The sequence below is a fragment of the Pithys albifrons genome, chromosome Z (assembly GCF_047495875.1).
Source record: "Pithys albifrons albifrons isolate INPA30051 chromosome Z, PitAlb_v1, whole genome shotgun sequence".
Lineage (NCBI taxonomy): Eukaryota > Metazoa > Chordata > Aves > Passeriformes > Thamnophilidae > Pithys > Pithys albifrons.
The window spans coordinates 31,693,347-31,715,752 of NC_092497.1; the positions used below are offsets into that span (position 1 = coordinate 31,693,347).

At 43.2% G+C, this 22,406-nt stretch overlaps 1 protein-coding gene across 1 annotated transcript in view; it reads right to left on the reverse strand.

The window, feature by feature from the left end:
• MCTP1 (multiple C2 and transmembrane domain containing 1) overlaps positions 1-22,406 on the reverse strand; it is a 215,008-nt gene that overhangs the window by 60,170 nt on the left and 132,432 nt on the right. Inside the window, 2 exon segments of the mRNA XM_071581543.1 lie at positions 8,301-8,321; positions 14,826-14,843. Coding sequence (XP_071437644.1) covers positions 8,301-8,321; positions 14,826-14,843 — 39 coding nt within the window.

Here is a 22,406-nt window from a genome sequence, read left to right on the forward strand (position 1 = left end):
AATTACTTATGCTATCAGCATGAATAGTCCAAACTCCAAGTATTTATATGGGATAAACAGGACAGTAATTAGAATACATTTCATAAATGTTCATATCCTGTAGATTTTTGACTCTTTTTGTTGTAAAACATGGCACAATGGAGTCTAAAGATGTCTATTAACAATCCCTTTAGAATTCAGTATAATCAGTCATAAATTAATAAATAAAAATAATTTAAAGCAGATCATCATCATGGCTAGGCTTCACAAACAAAGATTTTGGGAAGGGCTCTACGCACCTGAGTGTATCCTTTGAGCCTGCGCAGTGGACTTTTTAGGTGAGGCACAGCGTGTGCGGAACTGCCCCCACCCTTTAACTCCTGAAGTTCATCTGCCACGGGCGAGGAAGCTTGGACGGTGACAGTGAAGTCCTCAGGACTGGAACTTACAGCACCCGGTATTGCTAGGAGGTCTCCCTTTCAAGTACTAACCAGGGCTGACCCTGCTTGTCTTCTGAGATCTGGATTGAGTGTCAGGGTAGGATGGCTGTAGTTAATTTAAAACACAACTACTATAGTTACTGCTGTATCACCACTCAGTCTTTGTTTGAATTTACTTCTTCGTGCCATTGCTAAACTTCTCTGGTCTGCATGTTTCCCTCAGGTGCATTGAGGAGTGACATCAGACTCATGCAGTACTGCCTGCAAGAGCAACATCCTGAACTGTTGGGAGGTGCACAAGAGAAAGAGTCAGATACTTGGTTAACAAATATACTACTCACACCTAAAAATGGCTGATGAACTTTCAGTCTCCTAAAAAGTTTCTCTGCATATCTGCATAACTGACCTGTTTAACGAGGGCAAGAACAAAAGTGATATCTTGGGGAAAACAGAGATGGTTTATTTAAATAAAAATACCAAACTCCTGAATGTTGTTCATCTTTATTTCTCATTCAGCTCTGGCCGGAGCTGCACCATCTCTCCCCAGAACCCCTGCGCTTTTCGTTGCTGGCCATCTGAGCTGAGGCACTGGTCCTGAACTCTTGCCACCAGCACTGCTTGAAATATCAGTGCTTCTTGACCATGGCTGCCACTTTCTGCTGCTCTTCCATTGCTGGAGTGGCTGCTGCTTTCTTGCCACTTTTTGTCCACACCATCTCATTGTTGCCCCACCACTGCTGCAGCCACACTGGGAGAACTCAGGAGCCCTTCTTTGTGAACTCCTTCATGTGTTGCCTGCCTAGTGCAGCCATGGCTCTGCTCTGGGTCCATTGTATGAGACCACGCCAGGACTGCATTGTCGCCTCACCAGTGTGAAGATGAAAGAGTGATTTTTGGGTTCCATTTTCTCTGTTATTGCTTGGTTGTTGTTTTGTTCTCTGTTTAAGTAAAACTGTTACTCATTTCTACACTTTGCTTGAAAGTCTTGCAATTTCAAATTTACAGTAATTTGGAGGGAGAAGTTTCTATTTCATTAGAGGTCCTGCCTCTTGACCTACATTTTCTTTAAACCAAGACATGCAGTCAGGTTGACAGGTCTGTAGTTTCCTGAATCCTCGTTCCGACCCTTCTTATGGGTGTGCATCACATAGTCTAACCTCCAGTTGGCAGAGAGCTTTCCAGTTAGCTGGAACTGATTACAAATGTTGAAGCATGGCTCAGCAAGCTCTTCCACCAGCTCCCTCAGTACTCTCAAGTGAATTTCATCTGACCCCACAGACTAATGAGTGTCTACGTGGTACGGCATGTCACTAACTCCTTGCTGCTGGATTACATGAGGTTTATTCTGATCCCTGTCCCTGTCTACCAGTCCAGGGGACAGGTTGCACTCAAGATAACAGGTCTTTCTGTTACACACTGAGATATGAAGTAGCTCAGCCTTTTCCTCACCTTTCATGACAATGTTTCCCACCACGTCCAATACAGTATGGAGCTTTCTCTTGGCCCTCCTTTTTTTGTTGTTGTATTAAAAAAACACTTTTATTATCTCTCACAGCAGTGGCTAGGTTGAGTTCTAGCATAGCTTTTACCTCTCGTATTTTCTCTGTACATTACCTAAGTATAACCTTGTGTTTTTCCTGAGTTGCCTGCCCTTTCTTCCAAGGGTTGTAAACTTTTTTTGCCCCAAATTTCCAGTGAAAACTCCCCATTCAGCCAGGCCAGTCTTCTGCCCTGAAAGCTTGTCTTTGGCACATAGGGATGGCCTACTCTTGCACCTTTAAGATTTCCATCTTTACAGCCTTTCTGGACCCCCTTTATTATTAAGGACTCTTTTCCAAGGGACTCTCTGAATCAGTGTCCTGAAAATGCCAAAGTCTGCGTCCCAGAGATCAAAGGCAGGAGTTTTGTTGACCATCTTCCTTACTTCATCAAGAATCTAAAACTGTGCCATTTTGTGCTCACTATGCCCAAGATGGCTTCTGACCATCACATCTACCAGCCCTTCTCTATTCATAAACAGCAGGTCTAACAGGGCATCATCCGTGGCAGGCTTGCTTTCCAGCTGTGTCAGTTATCTTCCACACACTTGAGGAGACTCTTAGACTGCCTCCTCTCTGTTGTGTTGAGTTTCCAGCAAACATCCAAAAAAAGGGCTGGTGATCATGAAGTGTCAGCCAGTCACTTATAGAATACTTGATCTTCATCTTGGTTGAGTGGTCTCTAACAGACTCCCACCAGAATGTCTGCCTTGTTAGCCTTCCCCTTGCTTCTTACCCTTAGGCACTCAACCTTAACATCACTATCCTTCCTTCCCAAAAAACTTCTAGTTTCAAATCAGGATCCCCAGTACTTTTTTTTTTCCCCTGCAAAGGAGAACAAAAACACATGGGATTTTCTAGTTATCATTTTCTGCATGTGGACCTCCCCAGCATGGGACCACTTGCAGCCCTCAGTACTTCCGGACAGAGAATCAAGGCTTCTAGTAGGAGAAAAGAGTCTACAGAAGAAGATGGCAGTCAGATGGACACATTGTACTGATTTTGTGTGGCAAGATTTTGGCAGCATGGGGCCTGTAGCTGCCAGAAGTTTCATTCATGTTGTAATGGTTTGACGCATGGCTTCCTCAGTAACCATTCTATCTAAGGAAGTTACAAGTATTCCACACGTGTCTTCCACGTAGCAGGGGAGGAGGGATTTAGACTTGCTTTCTTTCCTGGGCCGGGAAGCTGGTGGGAGGCTGGAGTCTGATCCTTCCGGTTGTTGGTGGTTCTCCTGTCCTGGGTGAGATTGTTTCATGCTTGTTCCCCTTCCTTGAGGTTTTTAATTGTGTTTGTCTGATTCATTTGTTTCTTTTGGTTTGGTTTTGTTTTCTTCTCAATTTTCTGGTTGATCAGTCCGCTTTTCCCCTTTTCCCTTTCCCCTGGGGGTGGGATCCTACGTACTGTGTATACAGTGTGGTTGTAAATGTTAGAAAAATATAATTTATTCTTTTTATTCAGTTCAGTTTCTTTTGAGTTCATTTCTTTTCAGTTTCTTTCCCCTTCCTTTGCTGGGTAAATTGTGGGAGGGGGAAGGCGGACCAGTCCAGGGCTGGTAAAAAGCTAGGCCAAACCTGTCACACATGTACAACAGGCCCAATGCCAGCTGGCTCCAGGATGGCTCCAAGCAGCTGGCCAAGACTGAGCCTACTCGTGAGGGTGGCAGCACCCCAGGATAACATATTCAAGAAAGAGAAGAAGAAAACTGTACAACTACAGCTGGAGAGAGGAGTGACAATATGTGAGAGAAGTAACTCTGCAAACACCCAGGTCAGTGAAAAAACAGGGGGAGGAAACACTGTAGGCATTGAAGCAGATTCCTCTGCACCCCACTGTGAGGCAGGCTGTCCCCCTACAACCCATGGAGGTCCACAGTGGAGCAGATATCTACCAGCAGCCCAGGGAGGACCCCACACCAGAGCAGATGGATAGCCAAGGAATGTTGTGACCCTATGTGATCCTGGTAGGATCTGTAGCCACATGGACAGAGAAGCTCATGCTGAAGCACATTTGCTGGAAGGACTTGTGACCCCACAGGGAACCCATGCTGGAGCATTTTATCCCTGAAGGACAGCACGGGAAGAGACCCACGCTGGTGCAATTTGTGAAGAATTGCAGCCCATATGGGAAGGACTCACTGTAGTTGGTTCACCCTGGCTGGATGCAAGGTACCTACAAAAAGCCACTCTTATCACTCCCCTCCACAACTGGACAGGGGGGAGAAAACATAACAAAGCGTTTACAGGTTAAGATAAGGTCCAGGAGACATCACTCATCAGATATATTTATGGGCAGAACAAACTCAGATTGGGGATATTAATTGAATTTGTTACTAACAAGATCAGAGCAGGATAATGCGCAGTAAAATAAATCTTTAAAACACTTTCCCGAGCTCTGCCTCCCTCCCTGTAGTGGCCCACAGAGACAAGGAATGGGGGTTATGGCCAAGTCATCACAGATTGTTTCTGTCACTGCTCAGAGAGAAGACTCTTCCTCCTGCTCTGGCATGAGGACCCTCCCATGGGAGACAGTCCTCCATGAACTTCTCCAGTGTGAGTCCAGTCCACAGGCAACAGCTTTCCACAAACTGCTCCAACATTGGTCACTCTTCCACCGGGACAAAGTGCAGTCCTTCATGCACAGCCTGTCACAATGTGGGGCCCTCCCAGGGTCACAAGTCTTACCAGGAAACCTCCTCCACTGTGGTGTCCTCTCTCCATAGGTATGCAGGTTTCTACTTGGAGCCTTCTCCAGCATGGGTTTCCCATGTGTTCATAACCCTCTTTCAGGAAACCACCTGCTCCAACATGGGTCTCCTCCAAGGGCCACAGGTGGATCTCTGAATCCCTGTAGTCCTCCCTGGGCTGCAGGAGGACAACCTGCTTCACCATGGTCTTCATCATGGACTGCAGGGTAATGTCTGCTCCAGTGCCTGGAGCACCTCCTTTTCCTCCTTCTTCACTGACCTTGGTGTCTGCATAATTGTTCCTCTCACATACTCTCATTTTGCTCTTCCATGGCTGCAATTATATTTTCACAATAACTTTGTTTTTCCTTCTTATATATGTTATTATAAAAACATTTACTATCATTTCTGAGTAGCTTGGCTTTGGACAGTGGCTGATCCATCCTGAAGCCAGCTGGCATTGGCTCCTCTGGACATAAGGGAAACTTCTAGCAGCTTCTCACAGAAGCTGCCCCTGTAGCCCTTCCCGCCCTCCCACCCCCCCAAAACCTGGCGACGCAAACCCAATAGACTCACACTTACAATGGAGAACTTTGTGGAGGACTGTTTTCTGTAAGAGGGATCTCACGCTGGAGTAGAGGAAGATTATAATGAGTCCTCCTCCTGAGGAGGAAGCAATGGCAGACACAATGTGCGATGAATTGACCACAGTCCCCATGGTCCTTGTGTACCACTGGAGAGAAGAGGGAATTTGGTAATGAAGTTGAGCCCATGGAGAAAGAAAGGATGGGGGAAAGGTGTTTTAAGATTTGATTTTATTTCTCATTATCCTACTCTGATTTGATTGTCACTAAGCTCAACTAATTTCCCCAAGACAAGTCTTGTTTTTCTACAACAGTTCCTTTGTGACAGTGATCTTAACCCCTGAGCCTTTTGTTACATTTTTTCTTCCCTGTCCAGCTGTGATGGGCAGTGATGGAGCAGCTTTGGTGGGTACTTTGTGTCCTCCCAGGGGCAAACCAGCACAATACACAGGCAGGGCAGCTTTCAGGAGCTAGCCAATATAAAATCACTGAGTCATTTAGGTTGGAAAAGGCCTCTAAGATCACCAAGTTTAACTGTTAACCCAGTGTGGCCAAATGCACCACTAAACCCTGTCCCTAGGTGCCATACCTATGTGTCTTTTAAATACCTCCAGGGATGGTGACTCCATCACTGCCCTGGGCAGCCTGTTCCAGTGTTTGACAGCACTTTTCTTGAAGAAATCTTTCCAATATCCAATGTAAACCTCTGCTGGTGCAAGCTGGGGCCAATTCCATACATGCACAGACAGAAAACAACAGGCAAAATACCAACATGAGAAATTGACCTATTTTTGGAAGTCATGATAAATTTTAAATTACGGGAATACATTGTCAAAATGGTTGCAAGTATTTTAAAGTAAGTACATCAATTTTTGTACATCAGAAACAAATAAAGCACATGACTACACTGAATACAGCTCAGTGAAATTTCAGCCCCAGAATTCTATGACTGACAAAGTCAAAGGCAACCAAGAAAATTACAGATAGATCTTAACTGTGGAGAGCACTTCTGAAACAAACAATGATAAATATAAAGCAGAAAGAAAGAAATTGGGTATATAACCCCAACAGGGTCTGAGTTACTGGAAAAAGTCTCTGTGGAGATCTGAGACAATTGCAGAAGCTCTCTTCCTAGGTAAAGTGCTGTATGGTTCATCCAAAAGTAAAACAACCATCAGGAGTCCCTTTCCAAAGTCTCTCTTCATGTGTCAAAAGAATGAAACTTCTTGGGTCTTTGAAAACCCTTGGGGTAATTTAGCCAGTAAAGAAATATTAGTGTCTTATTCCAGAGTTCCTTTACTTTTTAAATACTGTTGACATGGAAATCACCATAGTTGAAAGATAATTCCCATAGCACCAAAAATCATAGAATCATAGAATCATAGAATCGATTGGGTTGGAAAAGACCTCCGAGATCATCGAGTCCAACCCTTGGTCCAACTCTAGTCCATTTACTATACTAGATCATGGCACTCACCACCACGTCCAATCTGCATTTAAAAATCTCTAGGGATGGTGAATCCACCACCTCTCTGGGCAGCCCATTCCAATGCCTGATTACTCTCTCTGGAAAGAACTTTTTTCTGATATTCAACTTAAATTTCCCCTGGCAGAGCTTAAGCCTCTGCCCCCTTGTCCTATTGCTGAGTGCCTGGGAGAAGAGACCAGCCCCCACCTGGCTAGAACTTCCCTTCAGGTAGTTCTCGACAGTGATGAGGTCACCTCTGAGCCTCCTCTTCTCCAGGCTAAACACCCCCAGCTCCCTCAGCCTCTCCCGATAGGGCTTGCGCTCCAGTCCCTTCACCAGCCTTGTAGCTCTTCTGTGGACTCGCTCCAGCACCTCAATATCCTTTCTGAACTGAGGGGCCCAGAACTGAACACAGTACTCAAGGTGTGGCCTCACCAACACAGAGTACAGGGGAAGGATCACTTCCCTGGTCCTGCTGGCCACACTATTTTTGATACAGGACAGGATCCCATTGGCCTTCTTGGCAACCTGGGCACACTGTTGGCTCATGTTGAGCTTCCTGTCAATTAGTACCCCAAGGTCCCTTTCCGCCTGGCTGCTCTCCAGCCACTCTGTGCCCAGCCTGTAGCGCTGCAGGGGGTTGTTGTGGCCAAAGTGCAGGACCTGGCACTTGGCCTTATTGAACTTCATCCCTTTGGAATCAGCCCATCTCTCAAGTCTATCCACATCCCTCTGCAGAGCCCTCCTGCCTTCCAGTAGGTTGACACTCCCTCCCAACTTGGTGTCATCAGCAAATTTGCTGATGATGGATTCAATCCCCTCATCTAAATCATCAATAAAGATGTTAAACAGGACTGGACCCAACACAGTCCCCTGGGGAACACCACTAGTGACTGGCCGCCAGCTGGATGCAGCTCCGTTCTCCAGCACTCTCTGGGCCCGACCCTACAGCCAGCTCCTAATCCAGGAGAGGGTACACTTGTCCAGGCCATGGGCTACCAGCTTTTCCAGGAGTATATTATGGGAGACAGTGTCAAAGGCCTTGCTGAAGTCCAGATAGACCACATCCACAGCCTTCCCCTCATCCACCAGGTGGGTCACCTGATCGTAAAAAGAGATCAGGTTGGTCAGACAGGACCTGCTCCTCCTAAACCCATGCTGGCTGGGTCTAATCCCTTGTCCACCCTGAAGGTGCTGTGTGATTGCACTCAGGATGAACTGCTCCATAACCCTGCCCGGCACGGAGGTCAGGCTGACAGGCCTGTAGTTGCCAGGGTCCTGCTTGCAGCCCTTTTTGTGGATTGGGGTGACATTCACCAACCTCCAATCGCCTGGGACCTCCCCAGAGAACCAGGACTGTTGGAAGATGATGGAGAGCGGTTTGGCAAGCTCTTCTGCCAGCTCCCTCATCACCCTGGGATGGATCCCGTCTGGTCCCATAGACTTGTTAGGATCCATCTGGCTCAGTAAGTCAGTAACTATATCTTCCTGGAATACAGGAGGGGTATTCAGCTCCCTCTCCCTGTCTACCAGCTCCAGAGGCCAGTTGTCTTGAGGGCCACCTGTCTTACTAGTGAAAACTGAGGCAAAGTAGGTGTTAAGTACCTCAGCCTTCTCCTCATCTTCCTTAGCTATATTTCCCTCCAAGTCCAACAGAGAATGGAGGTTTTTCTTGCCCCTCCTTTTGTTATTAATGTATTTATAAAAGGACTTTTTGTTATCCCTAACTGAATTAGCCAAATTTACTTCAAAGTCCACTTTTCTTTCCCTAATTTTTTTCCTGCATGACCTAGCTCTATCTGTAATTCTTCATAAGTAGCCAGCCCTTTTTTCCATAGTCTGTAAACTTTCTTTTTATCCCTGATTTCTTTCAGAATCTCCCTATTTAATCAAGCTGGCCGTCTTCCCCTCCGGCTGGCCGTTTGGCACACTGGTCTAGCCTGTTCCTGTGCACTCAAAATTTCCTTCTTGAAACATGTCCAATCCTCCTGGACCCCCTTGCCTTTAAGGGTTGTTTCCCAGGGTATGCTCTGAATCAGTTTTTTGAATAGGCCAAAATCTGCTCTCAGGAAGTCCAGAGTAGAGGTTTTAATGGTGGCTCTCCTTACATCCCTGAGGACTGAAAATTCTATTATTTCATGGTCACTATGCCCCAGGCGGCCTCCAACCACTACATCATCTACCAGCCCCTCTCTGTTTGTAAACAGTAGGTCTAGCGGGGCCTTACCCCTGGTAGGCTCTTTTACCAGTTGATGAAGGAAATTGTCCTCTATACACTAAAGGAACCTCCTTGACTGCCTCTTCTCTGAAGTATGAAGCTCCCAACAGATATCTGACAGGTTAAAGTCACCCATAAGAACAAGGGCTGGAGATTTTGAGACATCCGCCAGCTGCTTGTAGAACAATTCATCTCCTTCATCATCCTGGTGGGCAGTCTGTAACAGACACCCACAAGGGTGTCAGCCTTTTTGGCCTTCCCCCTGATTCTGCCCCACAGGCACTCAACCTTGTCACTGCTGACCTCAACTTCAACAGAGTCAAGAGACTATCTAACATATAAAGCTACCCCTCCACCTCTCCTTCCCTGCCTGTCCTTTCTGAAGATCTTGTAGCCCCCCATAGCAGCACTCCAGTTGTATGAGTCATCCCACCATGTTTCTGTGACAGCAACTATGTCATAGTTTTCCTGCTGCACTATGGCTTCTAGCTCCTCTTGTTTGTTTCCCATACTGCGTGCATTGGTGTACATGCACTTCAGCTGGGCCATTGATTTCATTCTCAACTCGGGCTCTACGCCCTTAGGCTTATCTCTGGAGAGCCCAGTTGCCGTCCCTTCCCCCTTCAAACCTAGTTTAAAGCCCTCCTAACCAACCCTGCCAACTTATGGGCTACAGTTCTTTTGCCCTTCCTAGATACATGAAGCCCATCTGGTTCGATGAGACTAGGCAACACAGAGTTTGCCCCATGATCAAAAAACCCAAAATTTTGACGATAGCACCATCCCCTAAGCCACCTATTGGTAAACTGGGATTTCCTAAACCTCTCCTCATTCATCCTGGCTAGCACAGGAACTGAGGCAATTACTACCTGTGCTCCTGTCCCATGGAGTGATTGGATCAGTGCCTTGAAATCTTTTTTAATTACCCTGGTACTCCTTTTATTACTGTGATCACTTCCAACCTGGACAACCAACAGCGCGTAATAGTCTGAGGGTCGGATAAGCTTTGGAAGTCTTTTGGTAATATCCCTCACCCTGGCCCCGGGAAGGCAGCAAACTTCACTGTGGGATGGGTCTGGCCAACATAGAGGGCCCTCAGTTCCCCTCAGAAGGGAGTCACTGATTACAACAACCCTTCACTTTTTCCTCTTACCTGTAGTTGTAACCCATCTGGTAGACTGGGGGTAACCAGAAGACCTTGTAGACAGATCTTCCTCCTGACTGTCCTCCAACAGACTGTCCGAGTCCAGGGCCATATACCTGTTCTTTAAGGGCATCCTGGCAGGTGAAAGGGGTCGAGAGGGGGTGTTTTTGCCTCTACGACCAGGCACCTGTTTCCATTCATCCCCATCCATATGGTCTGTTCTGTCTGCCTGATGGCAGGAGGGGCTGGGCTTCACCACCTCCTGCTGGGCTTCCTTAGGAGTGCAAAGGGTGAGACTCCACCAGTCAATTTCCCTTTCACTTTCCCTTGTTTCTGAGCCTATCCACCTCTTCCTTTAGCTCTGCCACCAGACACAGAAAATCGTTCACCTGCTCACATCGTATGCAAGTGCTTCTCACACTGTTCTCTGGTAGTAGGTCCAGGCTCAAACAGTCTATGCAGCCAGAGGCCTGAGTGGCTGCATCCTTTTTAGAGGGTTCTGTCTGTATTGACACCCCTCTACTGGTAATAGGAGCAACAGCTTTCATTTTTTTGGGAGGCATGACTGCCTTGAGCTGTGGGGAAAGTTAGAAAAGAGAAACAAATAAACAAACGGAAAAAAAAAAAAGGGCCGCAGAAATACCTAGGCTTATGCCCTGCCTGTTCGCCCTGCCTGTGCGAACTGCCATGCAAACTGACGTGCCACGCCCTCACTGACGTGCCACGCCCCTGTTTGTCCACTCCTGTTCACTGCGCTCCCAACACATACCAACATAAACTGAAATGAATGAGCTCCAGACAAAGAGATAAATATACATTATGTGCATAAATATTTTTTATATATACACACTCAGATATAACTTTATGTTTATATAGCACAGCAATCTTTTCTCCACACATTTTTATACCTTTTACATAGGTCCTCTGGGACCTTATTAATGGGATGAGGTTTCATTCCCCAGCACCACATTGGATCATTTACATCTTTGCACGGTTAAGAAATGAGACAAAGTAGAGCATCTGTCTCCTACTTTGTACTTGTTCTGCCTGTGTGAAAATGATACACAACATTTACTCCTTTTGAATGGAAGACAACTCTTAATTTTACAGACAGGGCTGGAAAATTTTCTTGTGCTCTCCTTTTGCTTTATTAGAATACCCTTTTTTCCAACATGATTTCAGAATGCATAAGACAATATTAAGTCAGGAATGTTTTGTTTTGATGTGGCATCTGCAGCTAACTGTTAGCCAGCAGTTAAATTTGGAAACTATGAAAACTTTATGAGACGGTATGCCATGAGGTATTCCCCTTACCTTCCTATTACACAAGACATGGCTATACCTCTGCATCTGTACTGCCTACAGCAATGTTTCTCAGGCTTTTGAAATCACATGCCATTTTAAGTTATCACATTTTCTTTCACACTACCACACAGCTTTATCATCAGACTTTTAAATACATGCTTTTTAATGTGGATTTATAACTGGGTAGTATTAACTATGGAAAGCAACTACAAATTACAGTATGAGAAATAGTGGTGTAGGGATTTATTATATAGAACTATAAAAGATAAAATAAGCAACAGAAGAAATACAATTTGAAACAAAGAAGGGCATATAATGAAATCAAAAAGAGAAGTAACACTATTAAGTATAAAAACATGTTGAAGCAACAGACATTTCAGAAAGTTGTATGTAATCTTTATGTTTTAAAACTGATCAACCTGTGCAGTTTCAAAAATATAGGCAGTGTCAAAATCTCACCAGATAATTATATCACTTCTTTCATTCCTGTTACTTCATTACCTGCAATACTACTAGCTAGCATTAATTATTTGTGAAAGAACACTAACATTGATGTATAGCATCTTATACTGAATAAACCTCAATTTTGAGATAATTTCTTTAATTTTCTTTAATGTAACTCCAAAGCAAATAGTGTCAGATGGTAGAGAAAAATAAAATATTTATTATATATTATATGTATTATATACATATATATTTTGCAACTACATCCAAACATAGGTTTAGTTATATCTTTCCATATTAACAGCAATTTCATTTCCAAGAATAAAAATTGGTTGAGTTACTTCTACAGTGTATTTTTATATTTGGATATATTACTAATAGTTTTACAGAACTTGTTCTTGACAGTGGTTTCAATCTTTGAATACTTAAGTAGGTGGGTGTTTTTTGTTGCTTTTCTTCTGCACACCGCCATCATGAAATTGTAAGTTGTATCACAAGCAGAAAGAAAAAGAGCAGAATCAGTTTTTTAGTAGTAGATTAAAATAAAAAATAGTATGCCAATAATGATGGCTTTTAAAACCCCCAAATGAAGTGTGAATGATGACTTGTAGAGAAGAAGAGGATTTACTGAAACACAACTTTGGCATACAGATAAGACCATAAAATCCAGAGAAAAAGAATTCTTATCAAAAGAAAAATAGTAAAATAGTATTTACTGTCTGTATGAATTCCTTGTATTAAAATACCTTTAAAACATCTCCTCATATTTCTGGAATTTCTATTTCAAAGTTCTTCTGTAGAGTGACTTTTGTACAACTGAATTTAAACATATAAACCAGCATAACTGAAAGCTGGTTTCCCAGAGACTGGGGGAAAACTACATCTCCCACGCTCCATTTGCGACAAAGATGCAGTCCTTTCCTCACATAATTCCTTTCAGGAAGAGGCATACCTGCACACTCAAAATCACATACAGAGGAAGAAGGGAGGGGATGTGGATACACTCTGCTGCACCCCTGCCAACCAAGTCACTTACTTCAGCACTTATATATAAATGTTGGTGTCCAAGCACCCACACTGTGGTTTTTGCCTTTAAGAAGCAGAAAACAGTTAGTAGCTCTTCAGCTACTCCCAGCTGTTCCAAAACCTGTAGCGCCTGGGAGAACTCATTTCAGTCATGAAGGCTGTGACATATGTGGAGAAAGCTCAGTTCGCAATTACTGGAATATCATTTACTCTGACTATACTTGCTTTAAACATCAGAAACCAAAAAGCTTATTTCTTATGCTCTTGCTTCTCACTACCCTATGAAGCCATGAAACCCCAAATGCTGTAGAATTATTTTCAATGTCAATTTCTTATTTATCACATTTTTGACCCTATCTGTTTTTCAGTATCTGATAAGTCTCTCTGGGATCTAGCTATATATCTCTGATAAAGAGCTGTTTCATGACTGCATTCTTGACACAAGCTTTCTCAGATGCATTTTATCTTTATTTCAAAAAGGGCTAAAACATATTTACAAGTATAGCTATTCCCAGTATTGTGTCCAAACACATACAGAAAGTAAATGCACATATGCACTCATATACATACAGTAATAAAATGTGATTTCTATGAGGAAATGCAAAACTTATTGTTAAAATGTCTATCATTGATGCAAGAGAAAGAGAAACGTGCTAGGCATTAAATTTGCATAGAGCCCCAAGCACAGAGGTTCCTGGATGTGTAGTGTTCTACTGTTCTTGAAGATGATGAGCCTATCTGGCAGGGAGAGTCTGTCAGGATTAACTCAGAGAAAACACCCTCAAGGAGATAATTTGAAGACATACTGAGAATTTGCCTTGGTATGTGAAAATAAACATTCAACCCACTGCAAACTATGCACACTAAAAGTTACTACAAATACTATGCCACACACCAGGGGATAATCTATTTCAGCTAATTAACACACAACCACACGAAACACAAGTGGTTGCCACTTAGGATCAATTTAGGTCTTGCATCGCTTAGACTTGGAAAGAAAAGGTCTTTTCAAACATTCAGACAGATAGGGGAAAAAAAAGAAAGGTAAAATGAAAGTAGTTGTGGTATAAACAGGCTCAGATTCACTTGATGGATTAGTTTTCTAGTGAATAACAAGACAGCATAAGACATTACTGCTCTTTTTTTAATAAAAAATAGCTAAAAGGTACAGTCTCTTGATTTTAAAACTGCTTTTGACAAAGTCTAAATTAATAGCCTCTGTTTCAGGTTACAAACATTAGTTTTTTTACTCAATAGGTAAGATTGTGTAAATAGAGTGTTTCTCTTACCAGCAACATTGGCTGCTGAGGTAGAAGTTATTGTGACTTAAAATCCTGCTAGAAACCAGATAAGCACTACACTGCATGTGATTTCTATTTTAAAAATTATATAATTAATATGTGAAAACAACTGGGCCTGAAATCTCATAGCGTAAGACAACAAAATCTCTCTTTTCCTTCTTCTTTTCTTCTCTTTCCCCCCACCCAATTCTCTTTTCCTTTCGAACTTTTGTATTATGAGAAAAAGCATGATGCCATTTCATAAATTCTACTTTCTATACACACACACACACACACTCTCAAACACAAAGAAATTAACTTGTATGAAAAGTAGGGCATGAGAACACATCTCCAAATGTTCACAGCTACACATCTTATTAAGCATTGTTACCACTCTTAAATATTAATTGAAATTATTCCAAAGATTTGATGCATTTCTAGCTTGTTAACTTGAGTCTACTTATTTCATGAACAGTTCACAGATACTACTGAAGAGTAATAAGAGACATGACTGGAGAAAAAAACAGCTGAAGATGGCTCACACACCCACAAGAGGTTTAAGCAAGACTGCAAAGAAATTGAGGAGAGGTCATAGAAATACCCAAGGAAAACTGAGGTGGTATCTGTAGCACTTTTGGGGTGTGTTCAGCTGGTGTTGACTTGTGCACCTTGCATTGCTCAAAACAGAATGGCTACAGAGGCACGGCTATGACAGCCATGTCTTCAGGCATCTGCATTTCATTTAGTAACATTACACACACAATCTGACACTGAGTCTGCAGTCTTGCTGACAGCATGGATGGGGAGGCTAGGGTTAACTTCAGGCATGCAACCCCAGCAAATGTCAAAGTGTACTTGTGGTAAAGGCAGAGGGGAACAAGACTACCTACCGAATAGACATGCAATTCTGAAAACTAATTCCCTACATCCAAATTGTAAAATTTCAGAGCTCAGTGTTATGTAGCATTAAAATATACAACCAGAACTTGTAACTTTTGGAAAGCACTGAATAAATTAGAAAGTCTTAATCACAGTTAAGAAACAAGAGTTGTGAAGCTCTGTCCTTAAGTCATCACATAGAGTGCAGGCCCTTAGCTATGCAAATTCTGGTTTGAAAACAGGATGATTTCCAGATGGTCACGAAAAACCACCACCCAGCGAACATCCAGCTGAGGGACTCTGTGTTTGGGTGACACCTGAGAAATGCATATTCCCTACTGCATTGGCCCTGTTTTCCAAAAGTGTTATCAGAGCAAGGGGGCATCTTTTCTGTCAACAAGTTAATTCATTTTCTATTTGCTAAGTGCCTCCAATAGTCTAACAGCAAACAGTCTGAAAACTGTATCCACTAAGCTTTGGTCCAGCAAATTCAGTCCATCAGAATTCAAGCCAGAATTGATTGTCCAAGGTCAGGCAGGGACCAAACTCATCTCCTGTTCTCAAATTTGGGATCATTACTAGACAGCTACTTGGTTTCGCCATTTGCTGTCTTCCACTTCATGTCCTTCCTTTCTTTTGTCAGAAAAGCTGACGTATTCGTTCAGCATAAAGAGTTTGAGAAAGGAATATGGGCAACAGAATGGGTGTTTTGCCATTTGGGCTGTTACTGCTAACAATGTGGAGACAAAAGGAGATTCAGTGGCATCCCCAGGATGAAGTGGAACAGTTAGTGTTCATCCCAGTAGAAGAATAAACTAAACTATGCTTCTTAGTGGAAGAACCATTTGATCTTCCCAGTAGAAGAGGATATTTCACATTACATATAAAGCTTTAAAACTATAAAAAGCAGTTTTGGAAAGGCTTTCTGCTTACAACTTTATCACTAACCATGATTACCCTTAAGTTACCTAAAGAGAGCAGTTATTTCTGCATCTATGGGGAGACATTTTATTTGCAAAAATGAAAAGTTGGGTAACAAAGACACTGACTGATGGCAGAAATTAATACACTTCAAAGTAAAATGATCCTGTTTCAATCTGTGAGAAGAATAAATTCTAATACACTAGAACTGCTGATTGGCTTCCTTTTGAAGACTTCAGATTAGTTAAAAGTTTATTAAGTACCTCGTGAAAGATTTTAAAAACAGGAACACAATTATTATTTAAATTCACTCAAAAAAACCCCCAAAAAGGATAATTTTAAGATGTAGTTGGTGAGATTGCATCTTGGCACTACCAAGAGTGATGATAACTTCTACACAAACACCATGGATCAAGAGAAAATTGGGTAGCAGTGGTATAAGACAAGACTTTCACGTATCAACTGGTCACAGACCTCTAAGATCCGTGATGTTTCCAAATCAAATACTAACGACACAAAGGACAGACCTAAACTTATCAGTCACCCGTATCCCACAACAGACCCTAACATCAACCATGGTACCCCCTAATAAGGTGATGGACTCAACGCAACTGCTAATCCCCCTAAAACAAAGCAAACACTCAAAACCCCCACAAAATACATCATACAAGTTTTCAACCAGTTTTTACCCAGGACTTAATGGCCTGAAAAACCATCGTTGTCTCTCCAACTACAAGAACATTCTCCTTTCACTTAATACAACTAAAATCCCATCACAACCCCCAAAATTTCTCAAAAATTCACTTTACCCAGATTCCCTCCTCTTTTTTACTAACCTATTTCTTATCATATTTACTTTAAACATTAAAGATACCCCTTAAAAAATCCATTTCTACTGCAACACAACAACCAACCAAAACCTCTTATAAAGTACTAAATAAACAACAAGCACTCCACATCCTTGTAGCTTAAATAAAGCATAACACTGAAGATGTTAAAACAGTTGCCAAATGCACCCAAGGACACAAGACTTAGTCCTAACCTCACCATTAGTTTTTCTCAGATATATACACGCAAGTATACTCGCTCCAGTGCAAATGCCCTCAGCATCTTAACCTAGACAACATAAGCAGGAATCAGGCTCACACAATTCTAGCACAGGACACCTTGCCCAGCCACACCCCCAAGGTGTTTACTGTTTTTCAGATAGTTGAATATTTTACAGCAGGGGCTCTTAGATAATAGACTTCTCAAAACAGTTGGGTTAAAAAAAAAATCTGATGACTTTTCTTTTACGAGGGCAAAATTAACTAGATAAGGTCCAGTTATTTCAGAGAGCAGAAAGCCAAAAACAGAGCCACGCTTACATCGCACTATAAAACCACCGTACCAATATCAAAGATTTCAGATCACAAAGAACTGGCTGTAAACCTCTTCAGTTCTCTTCTCTTGGGTCTTTATTTCACCAAACTACAACTTCAGGCAACAGCATCCCAACAGAAGGAAATGGAAACGCTTTTCTTAGCTTGGAAAATAAACATAATATGACAATAAACATAAATGACAGAAATGCATTCTAATGTCAGGAATCAGAAAACAGTGGCTTCTGGAACCTGCTAGAACATGCCTAACTGAAATAAAGTGCCATTGCTAAAATATGCCGTTATTTCTTCCCTAAAAGAATATCACTGTCAATCTGCCCCAGCAAACTAGCCTTATCAACAAAATACCTAACACTCATTTAAAAAAAGAGTGTAAGCAAGTGAAGAATCCAACATGAGCAAAATTCTGATGTAAAAGTAGCTGTATTAGAGCAGAATTCCTCTGTGGGTTTTTCACAGCATACAACGAAGTAATACCAGTAATCCCCTAAAACAGTACTTCAATGTCAGATATCACAATGGAAAATATGTTAAAAGTACGACTACATCACCATCATCATCATGGCTAGGCTTCACGAACAAAGATTTGGGAAGGCACTACCCACGCTTGCTACAAGTGTGCTGGTGGCTAAAGAGGCTGACGAGCAATAGGCAAGTCCAGTCGCAAAAGGCACAGCAGAAAATCGCCTTTGGTGATATTCGCGAGGAACGGTTCCTTCTGTGTTGTCTTTTCTCCTCAAGACTGACTTTGCATGCATTCTCAAAGGAAGCAGCAGCTTCATCAATGGTATGTCTCCATAAATCCTGATTGGAGGCCAGAGTGGACCATTGGTGGCAGTCAATATGGCCAAGGCTGAGGTATTGTTTCAGGGAGTCCTTGTATCTCCTCTTTGGGGCTCCTCTCTTGAGGAGCCCGTGTTCTCCATAGCACAATCTTCATGAGGCGATGATCCTCCATCCTGGAGGCATGCCCCGCCCAGCGCAGCTGCATTCTCATCAGCATGTCCTAAATACTGGTGACCCCTGCCTGTTCAAGAGCAGACACATTGGTCACGTAATCAGACCAGTGGATGTTTAGGATTGAATGGAGGCAGTGTCGATGGAAGTGTTTCAGGAGCTGCAGGTGGTGGCGACAGATGACCCAGGATTCAGACCCATATAAAAGAATAGACAGTACAATGGCTTTGTAGACACTGATCTTTGTACAAAATTTTCTTCGAGTGTTTATTGGACCAGACTCTTTTGTGGAGTTTTCCAAAGGCCCTGTATGCCTTTGCTACTCTGTTGTCTATCTCTTTGTCAGTCTCAGGAAATGATGCATCCCAGATAGATGAGCTGCTGGACTGACTTAAGCTCTGATTTGCCTGTGGTGATGTGGGGTTGATAGAAGACTTCTTGAGGTGCAGGTTGGTAGAGAACTTCTGTCTTCTTCAAGCTGACTTCCAGCCCAAAAAGCTCAGCAGCCTCTGCAAAGCAGGATGTTAGGTGCTGCAGAGCTGCTTCTGTGTGAGCAACGAGGGCAGCATTATCAGCAAAAAGCAGGTCATGGACAAGGTGATTTAGGGTCTTGGTGTGGGCCTTCAGTCACCTTAGATTGAAGAGGCTTCCATTGATATGATATTGGATGTAGATGCTGTTTTTCATCAAGGTCTGTCGTAGCTCTTTGGAGCATCATGCTGAAGAAGATTGTGAATAGATTTGGTGCAAGAACACAACCTTCTTTCACACCATTGGTTATTGGAAAGGGCTCAGAGAGTGCATCGCCATATCTGACTTGTCCATGCTGATCCGCATGTAGCAGGATGATCATTTGGAGGAGCCTGGGGGGACATCCTAAATGTTCCAAGATCTGCCACAGGCCTTTTCTGCTTACAGTGTCGAAAGCTTTGGTGAGGTCAGTGAAGGTTACATAGAGACCTTTGTTCTGTTCCCTACACTTCTCTTGCAGTTGTCTGAGAACAAATACCATGTCTGTGGTGCTCCTATTGGCTCTGAAACCACACTGGCTTTCAGGTAGATGTTCTTCTGCAATAGTGGGTACTAATCTGTTCAGAAGTATTCTTGCAAGGATTTTACCAGCAATGGAGAGCAAAGTAATACCTCGGTAATTTGAGCAATCCGATTTTTCTCCTTTCTTCTTGTACAGGGTGATAATGACTGCATCACAGAGATCTGATGGTAGTTCCCCTTGTTCCCAGCAACGCACAACAAGCTCGTGGAATTTGGCATGGAGTGCTTGACCTCCATGCTTCCAGATTTCAGGTGGAATTCCATCAACCCCAGATGCCTTGCCAGTTTTCACCTGTTGTATGGCCTTAAGTGTCTCTCCCATAGTAGGGGCTGCATCCAATTCATTTTTCACCGGTTGTTGTGCCATGTGCTGAATTGCTGAGCCTTGTACTACATGGTTGGCACTGAAGAGAGTCTGAAAATGTTCAGACCATCGGTTCAGGATGGAGGTTTTATCTGTGAGAAGCATTTGACCATCTGCACTGAGTAGGGGACTTTGAGCCTGGCGTGTGGGTCCATACACTGCTTTCAGGGCCTCACAGACCCCTCTGTGGTCATCCAAATCTATGCATAGTTGTGTCTTTTCTGTTAGGTTGAGCCACCATTTGTTCTGGATGCCTCAAAGTTTTCGTTGGAGCTTACTACATGCAAGACGAAAGGCAGCTTTTCTTCCATGGCAAGATGGCTGAGCAAGGTGTGCTTGGTGTGCAGTTCTCTTCTTCAACAATTCCTGGATCTCTTGATTGTTTTCATCAAACCAGTCTTTGTTTTTCTTGGAGGAGAACCCTAAGGATTCTTCAGAGGACTGCAGGATGCAATTTTTAATATGTTGCCAAAGCGCTTCAAGAGAGGGATCTATGGGATTATCTTTAATTCTAGTTTGAAGGTTTACCTGGAAGCTGTCTCTCACTGTGGCTGTTTGAAGACTGTTGACTTGGAACCTCCTCCTTGGAATGCTGCCCCTCTTAGGTTTGGGCTTAAAGTGGAGGTTAAGTTTCAGTGCACAAGGCAGTGGTCTGTTTGACATTCTGCACTAGGTATCACTCAGGTATGACGGACATCACAAACATTTCTCTGTTGCACTAAGACGTAGTCAATGAGGTGCCAGTGCTTGGATCGAGGATGCATCCAGGTTGTCTTCAGGCTGTCTTTCTGTTGAAAGATAGTGTTGGTGATGGTGAGCTGCCGTTCTGCACAAAACTCTAGCAGGAGGTGTCCATTGTTGTTGCAGTTTCCAACGCCATGGCTGCCCAGGACTCCTTTCCAGGCTTCAGAATTCTTACCTACTCTGGCATTGAAGTCACTGAGGATTATAATCTTATCATCTGTAGGAAATTTTTGGGTGAGGCGGCACAGGTCGGTGTAGAATTTGTCTTTTTCCGCTGGGTCAGCTTGGAGAGTTGGGGCATATATGCTAAAAAGAACAATAGGTTTCTTCTTGTGTAGTGGGAACTTTAAGGATTGAATACGATTGGAATGACTTGTCTGCAGATTTTCAAGTTTGGAGGTGATGGAGTTTTTAATCATGAAGCCAACTCCTGAAAGGTATCGTGGTTTTGGGTTTGCCAGACCAGTAGAGTGTGTAGCCACACCATGTTCTTTAAGTCTGTCTTTGTCATGAAAATGAACTGCACTGAGATCAGCAATGTCAATGTTGAGACATGACAGTTCGTGGGCAATCACAGCAGAATGATGCTCAGTACATCCACTATCCACACTATCAAGCATGGTTCCGATGTTCCAACATGTGCATGTGCATTTGAACACCCCTTTGGAGGCAGGTGTATGCCTTTGTCTCTTTGTTTGACCTCATCAGAAGATGCCTGTTGGCCAAGGTTAGCCAACCAGGTGGGGAGTAGAGATGAGCTTTGGTCAGGCCACCTTTTCTAGGCACCTCTCCATGTGGAGCAAGCAGTGCTTTCCTTAAAATGGCCGCTTGATTGTTCAGGATGCTGCCTCACAAGACTGTCATCTCCAGGGTCAGTCTCAAGCGACCAATGTCCTGAATTGCCTGCATGCAGGGTTGGGTCTGTGGCTTCCAGTGCTTGTTATCATCTGCCATTTCGACCCTTGCCTGTCGCTACAGGGGTTTGCAATGTGGGTGGCCCCTTTGAGCCTGAGCAGTGGATTTTTTAGGTGAGGCACAGCGTGTGTGGAACTGGCCCCACCCTTTACTCCTAAGGTTCATCTGCCATGGCCTAGTGAGCTTGGATGGTGACAGTGTAGGTTTGATTAGAGTTTCCTTCTCTTAGATGAACAACCTTACAGGGCTGAGCAAGCTCCATCTGCTAGGGTTTGGAGTTAGAGTTGTCCTTCTCCTAGGATGGTTGCCAGAGGGCTGGCGAGCCCATGCTGCCTGTGGACACACTTTGTCTGACCCTTCAGCTGAGACCAGTCTGGCATGGGAGACCCTACTGGCTGTACAAACCACTGCCAGCATAGCACACAACCTCATGAGGGCACGCAAGCTTCTCCCCTGCGACAAGGGGGGGTTGTCCCTAGAGAAGTAGGACTACTGTACTTCACAAGAGCTTGTGATTGCATTGCCGTTTTTTCCTTTGAAAAATTCATGCTGTGTCTTGGCAGTGACAAATCACAAGTTCTGTGCTCAGCGGACCTTCCTAATAATAGAAGATATTCTTCCCCAAGAGAAGGAGTATTTCAGGTAAACACATTCACATGTACTGAGTCTGCCCTATACAGAAAAAGAGTTTGTTCTAATTGCTAGAATGTCATCATCGCACCCAGCATCTTAAAATAGGTTACCAGATAAATTTTAGATTAGTTCAAACATTGAAAATGGCTATTTTTCTTAAGATACTGATATTGGGATATCTGTAAAATGCAAGTTTTGTGCTATATCACATGCCAGTGACAGCTATGTAGTATTTATCTTCTATATAATTCTTAAAAACCAGTTTACTTTAAAAAAATAAAAAGAGAAAATAGGGTAGAAAAAACCCAAATTGCACTAGAACAGTTTTAGCATAAGTTTATCATGTGGCAATGTTTTATATCATCACTTGAGAAATCTTCTTTAAAGGAATCTACCGTAGAGGCATATAAGTGTATTTCTCTGTAATCTTTCTGCCACAGAACCAA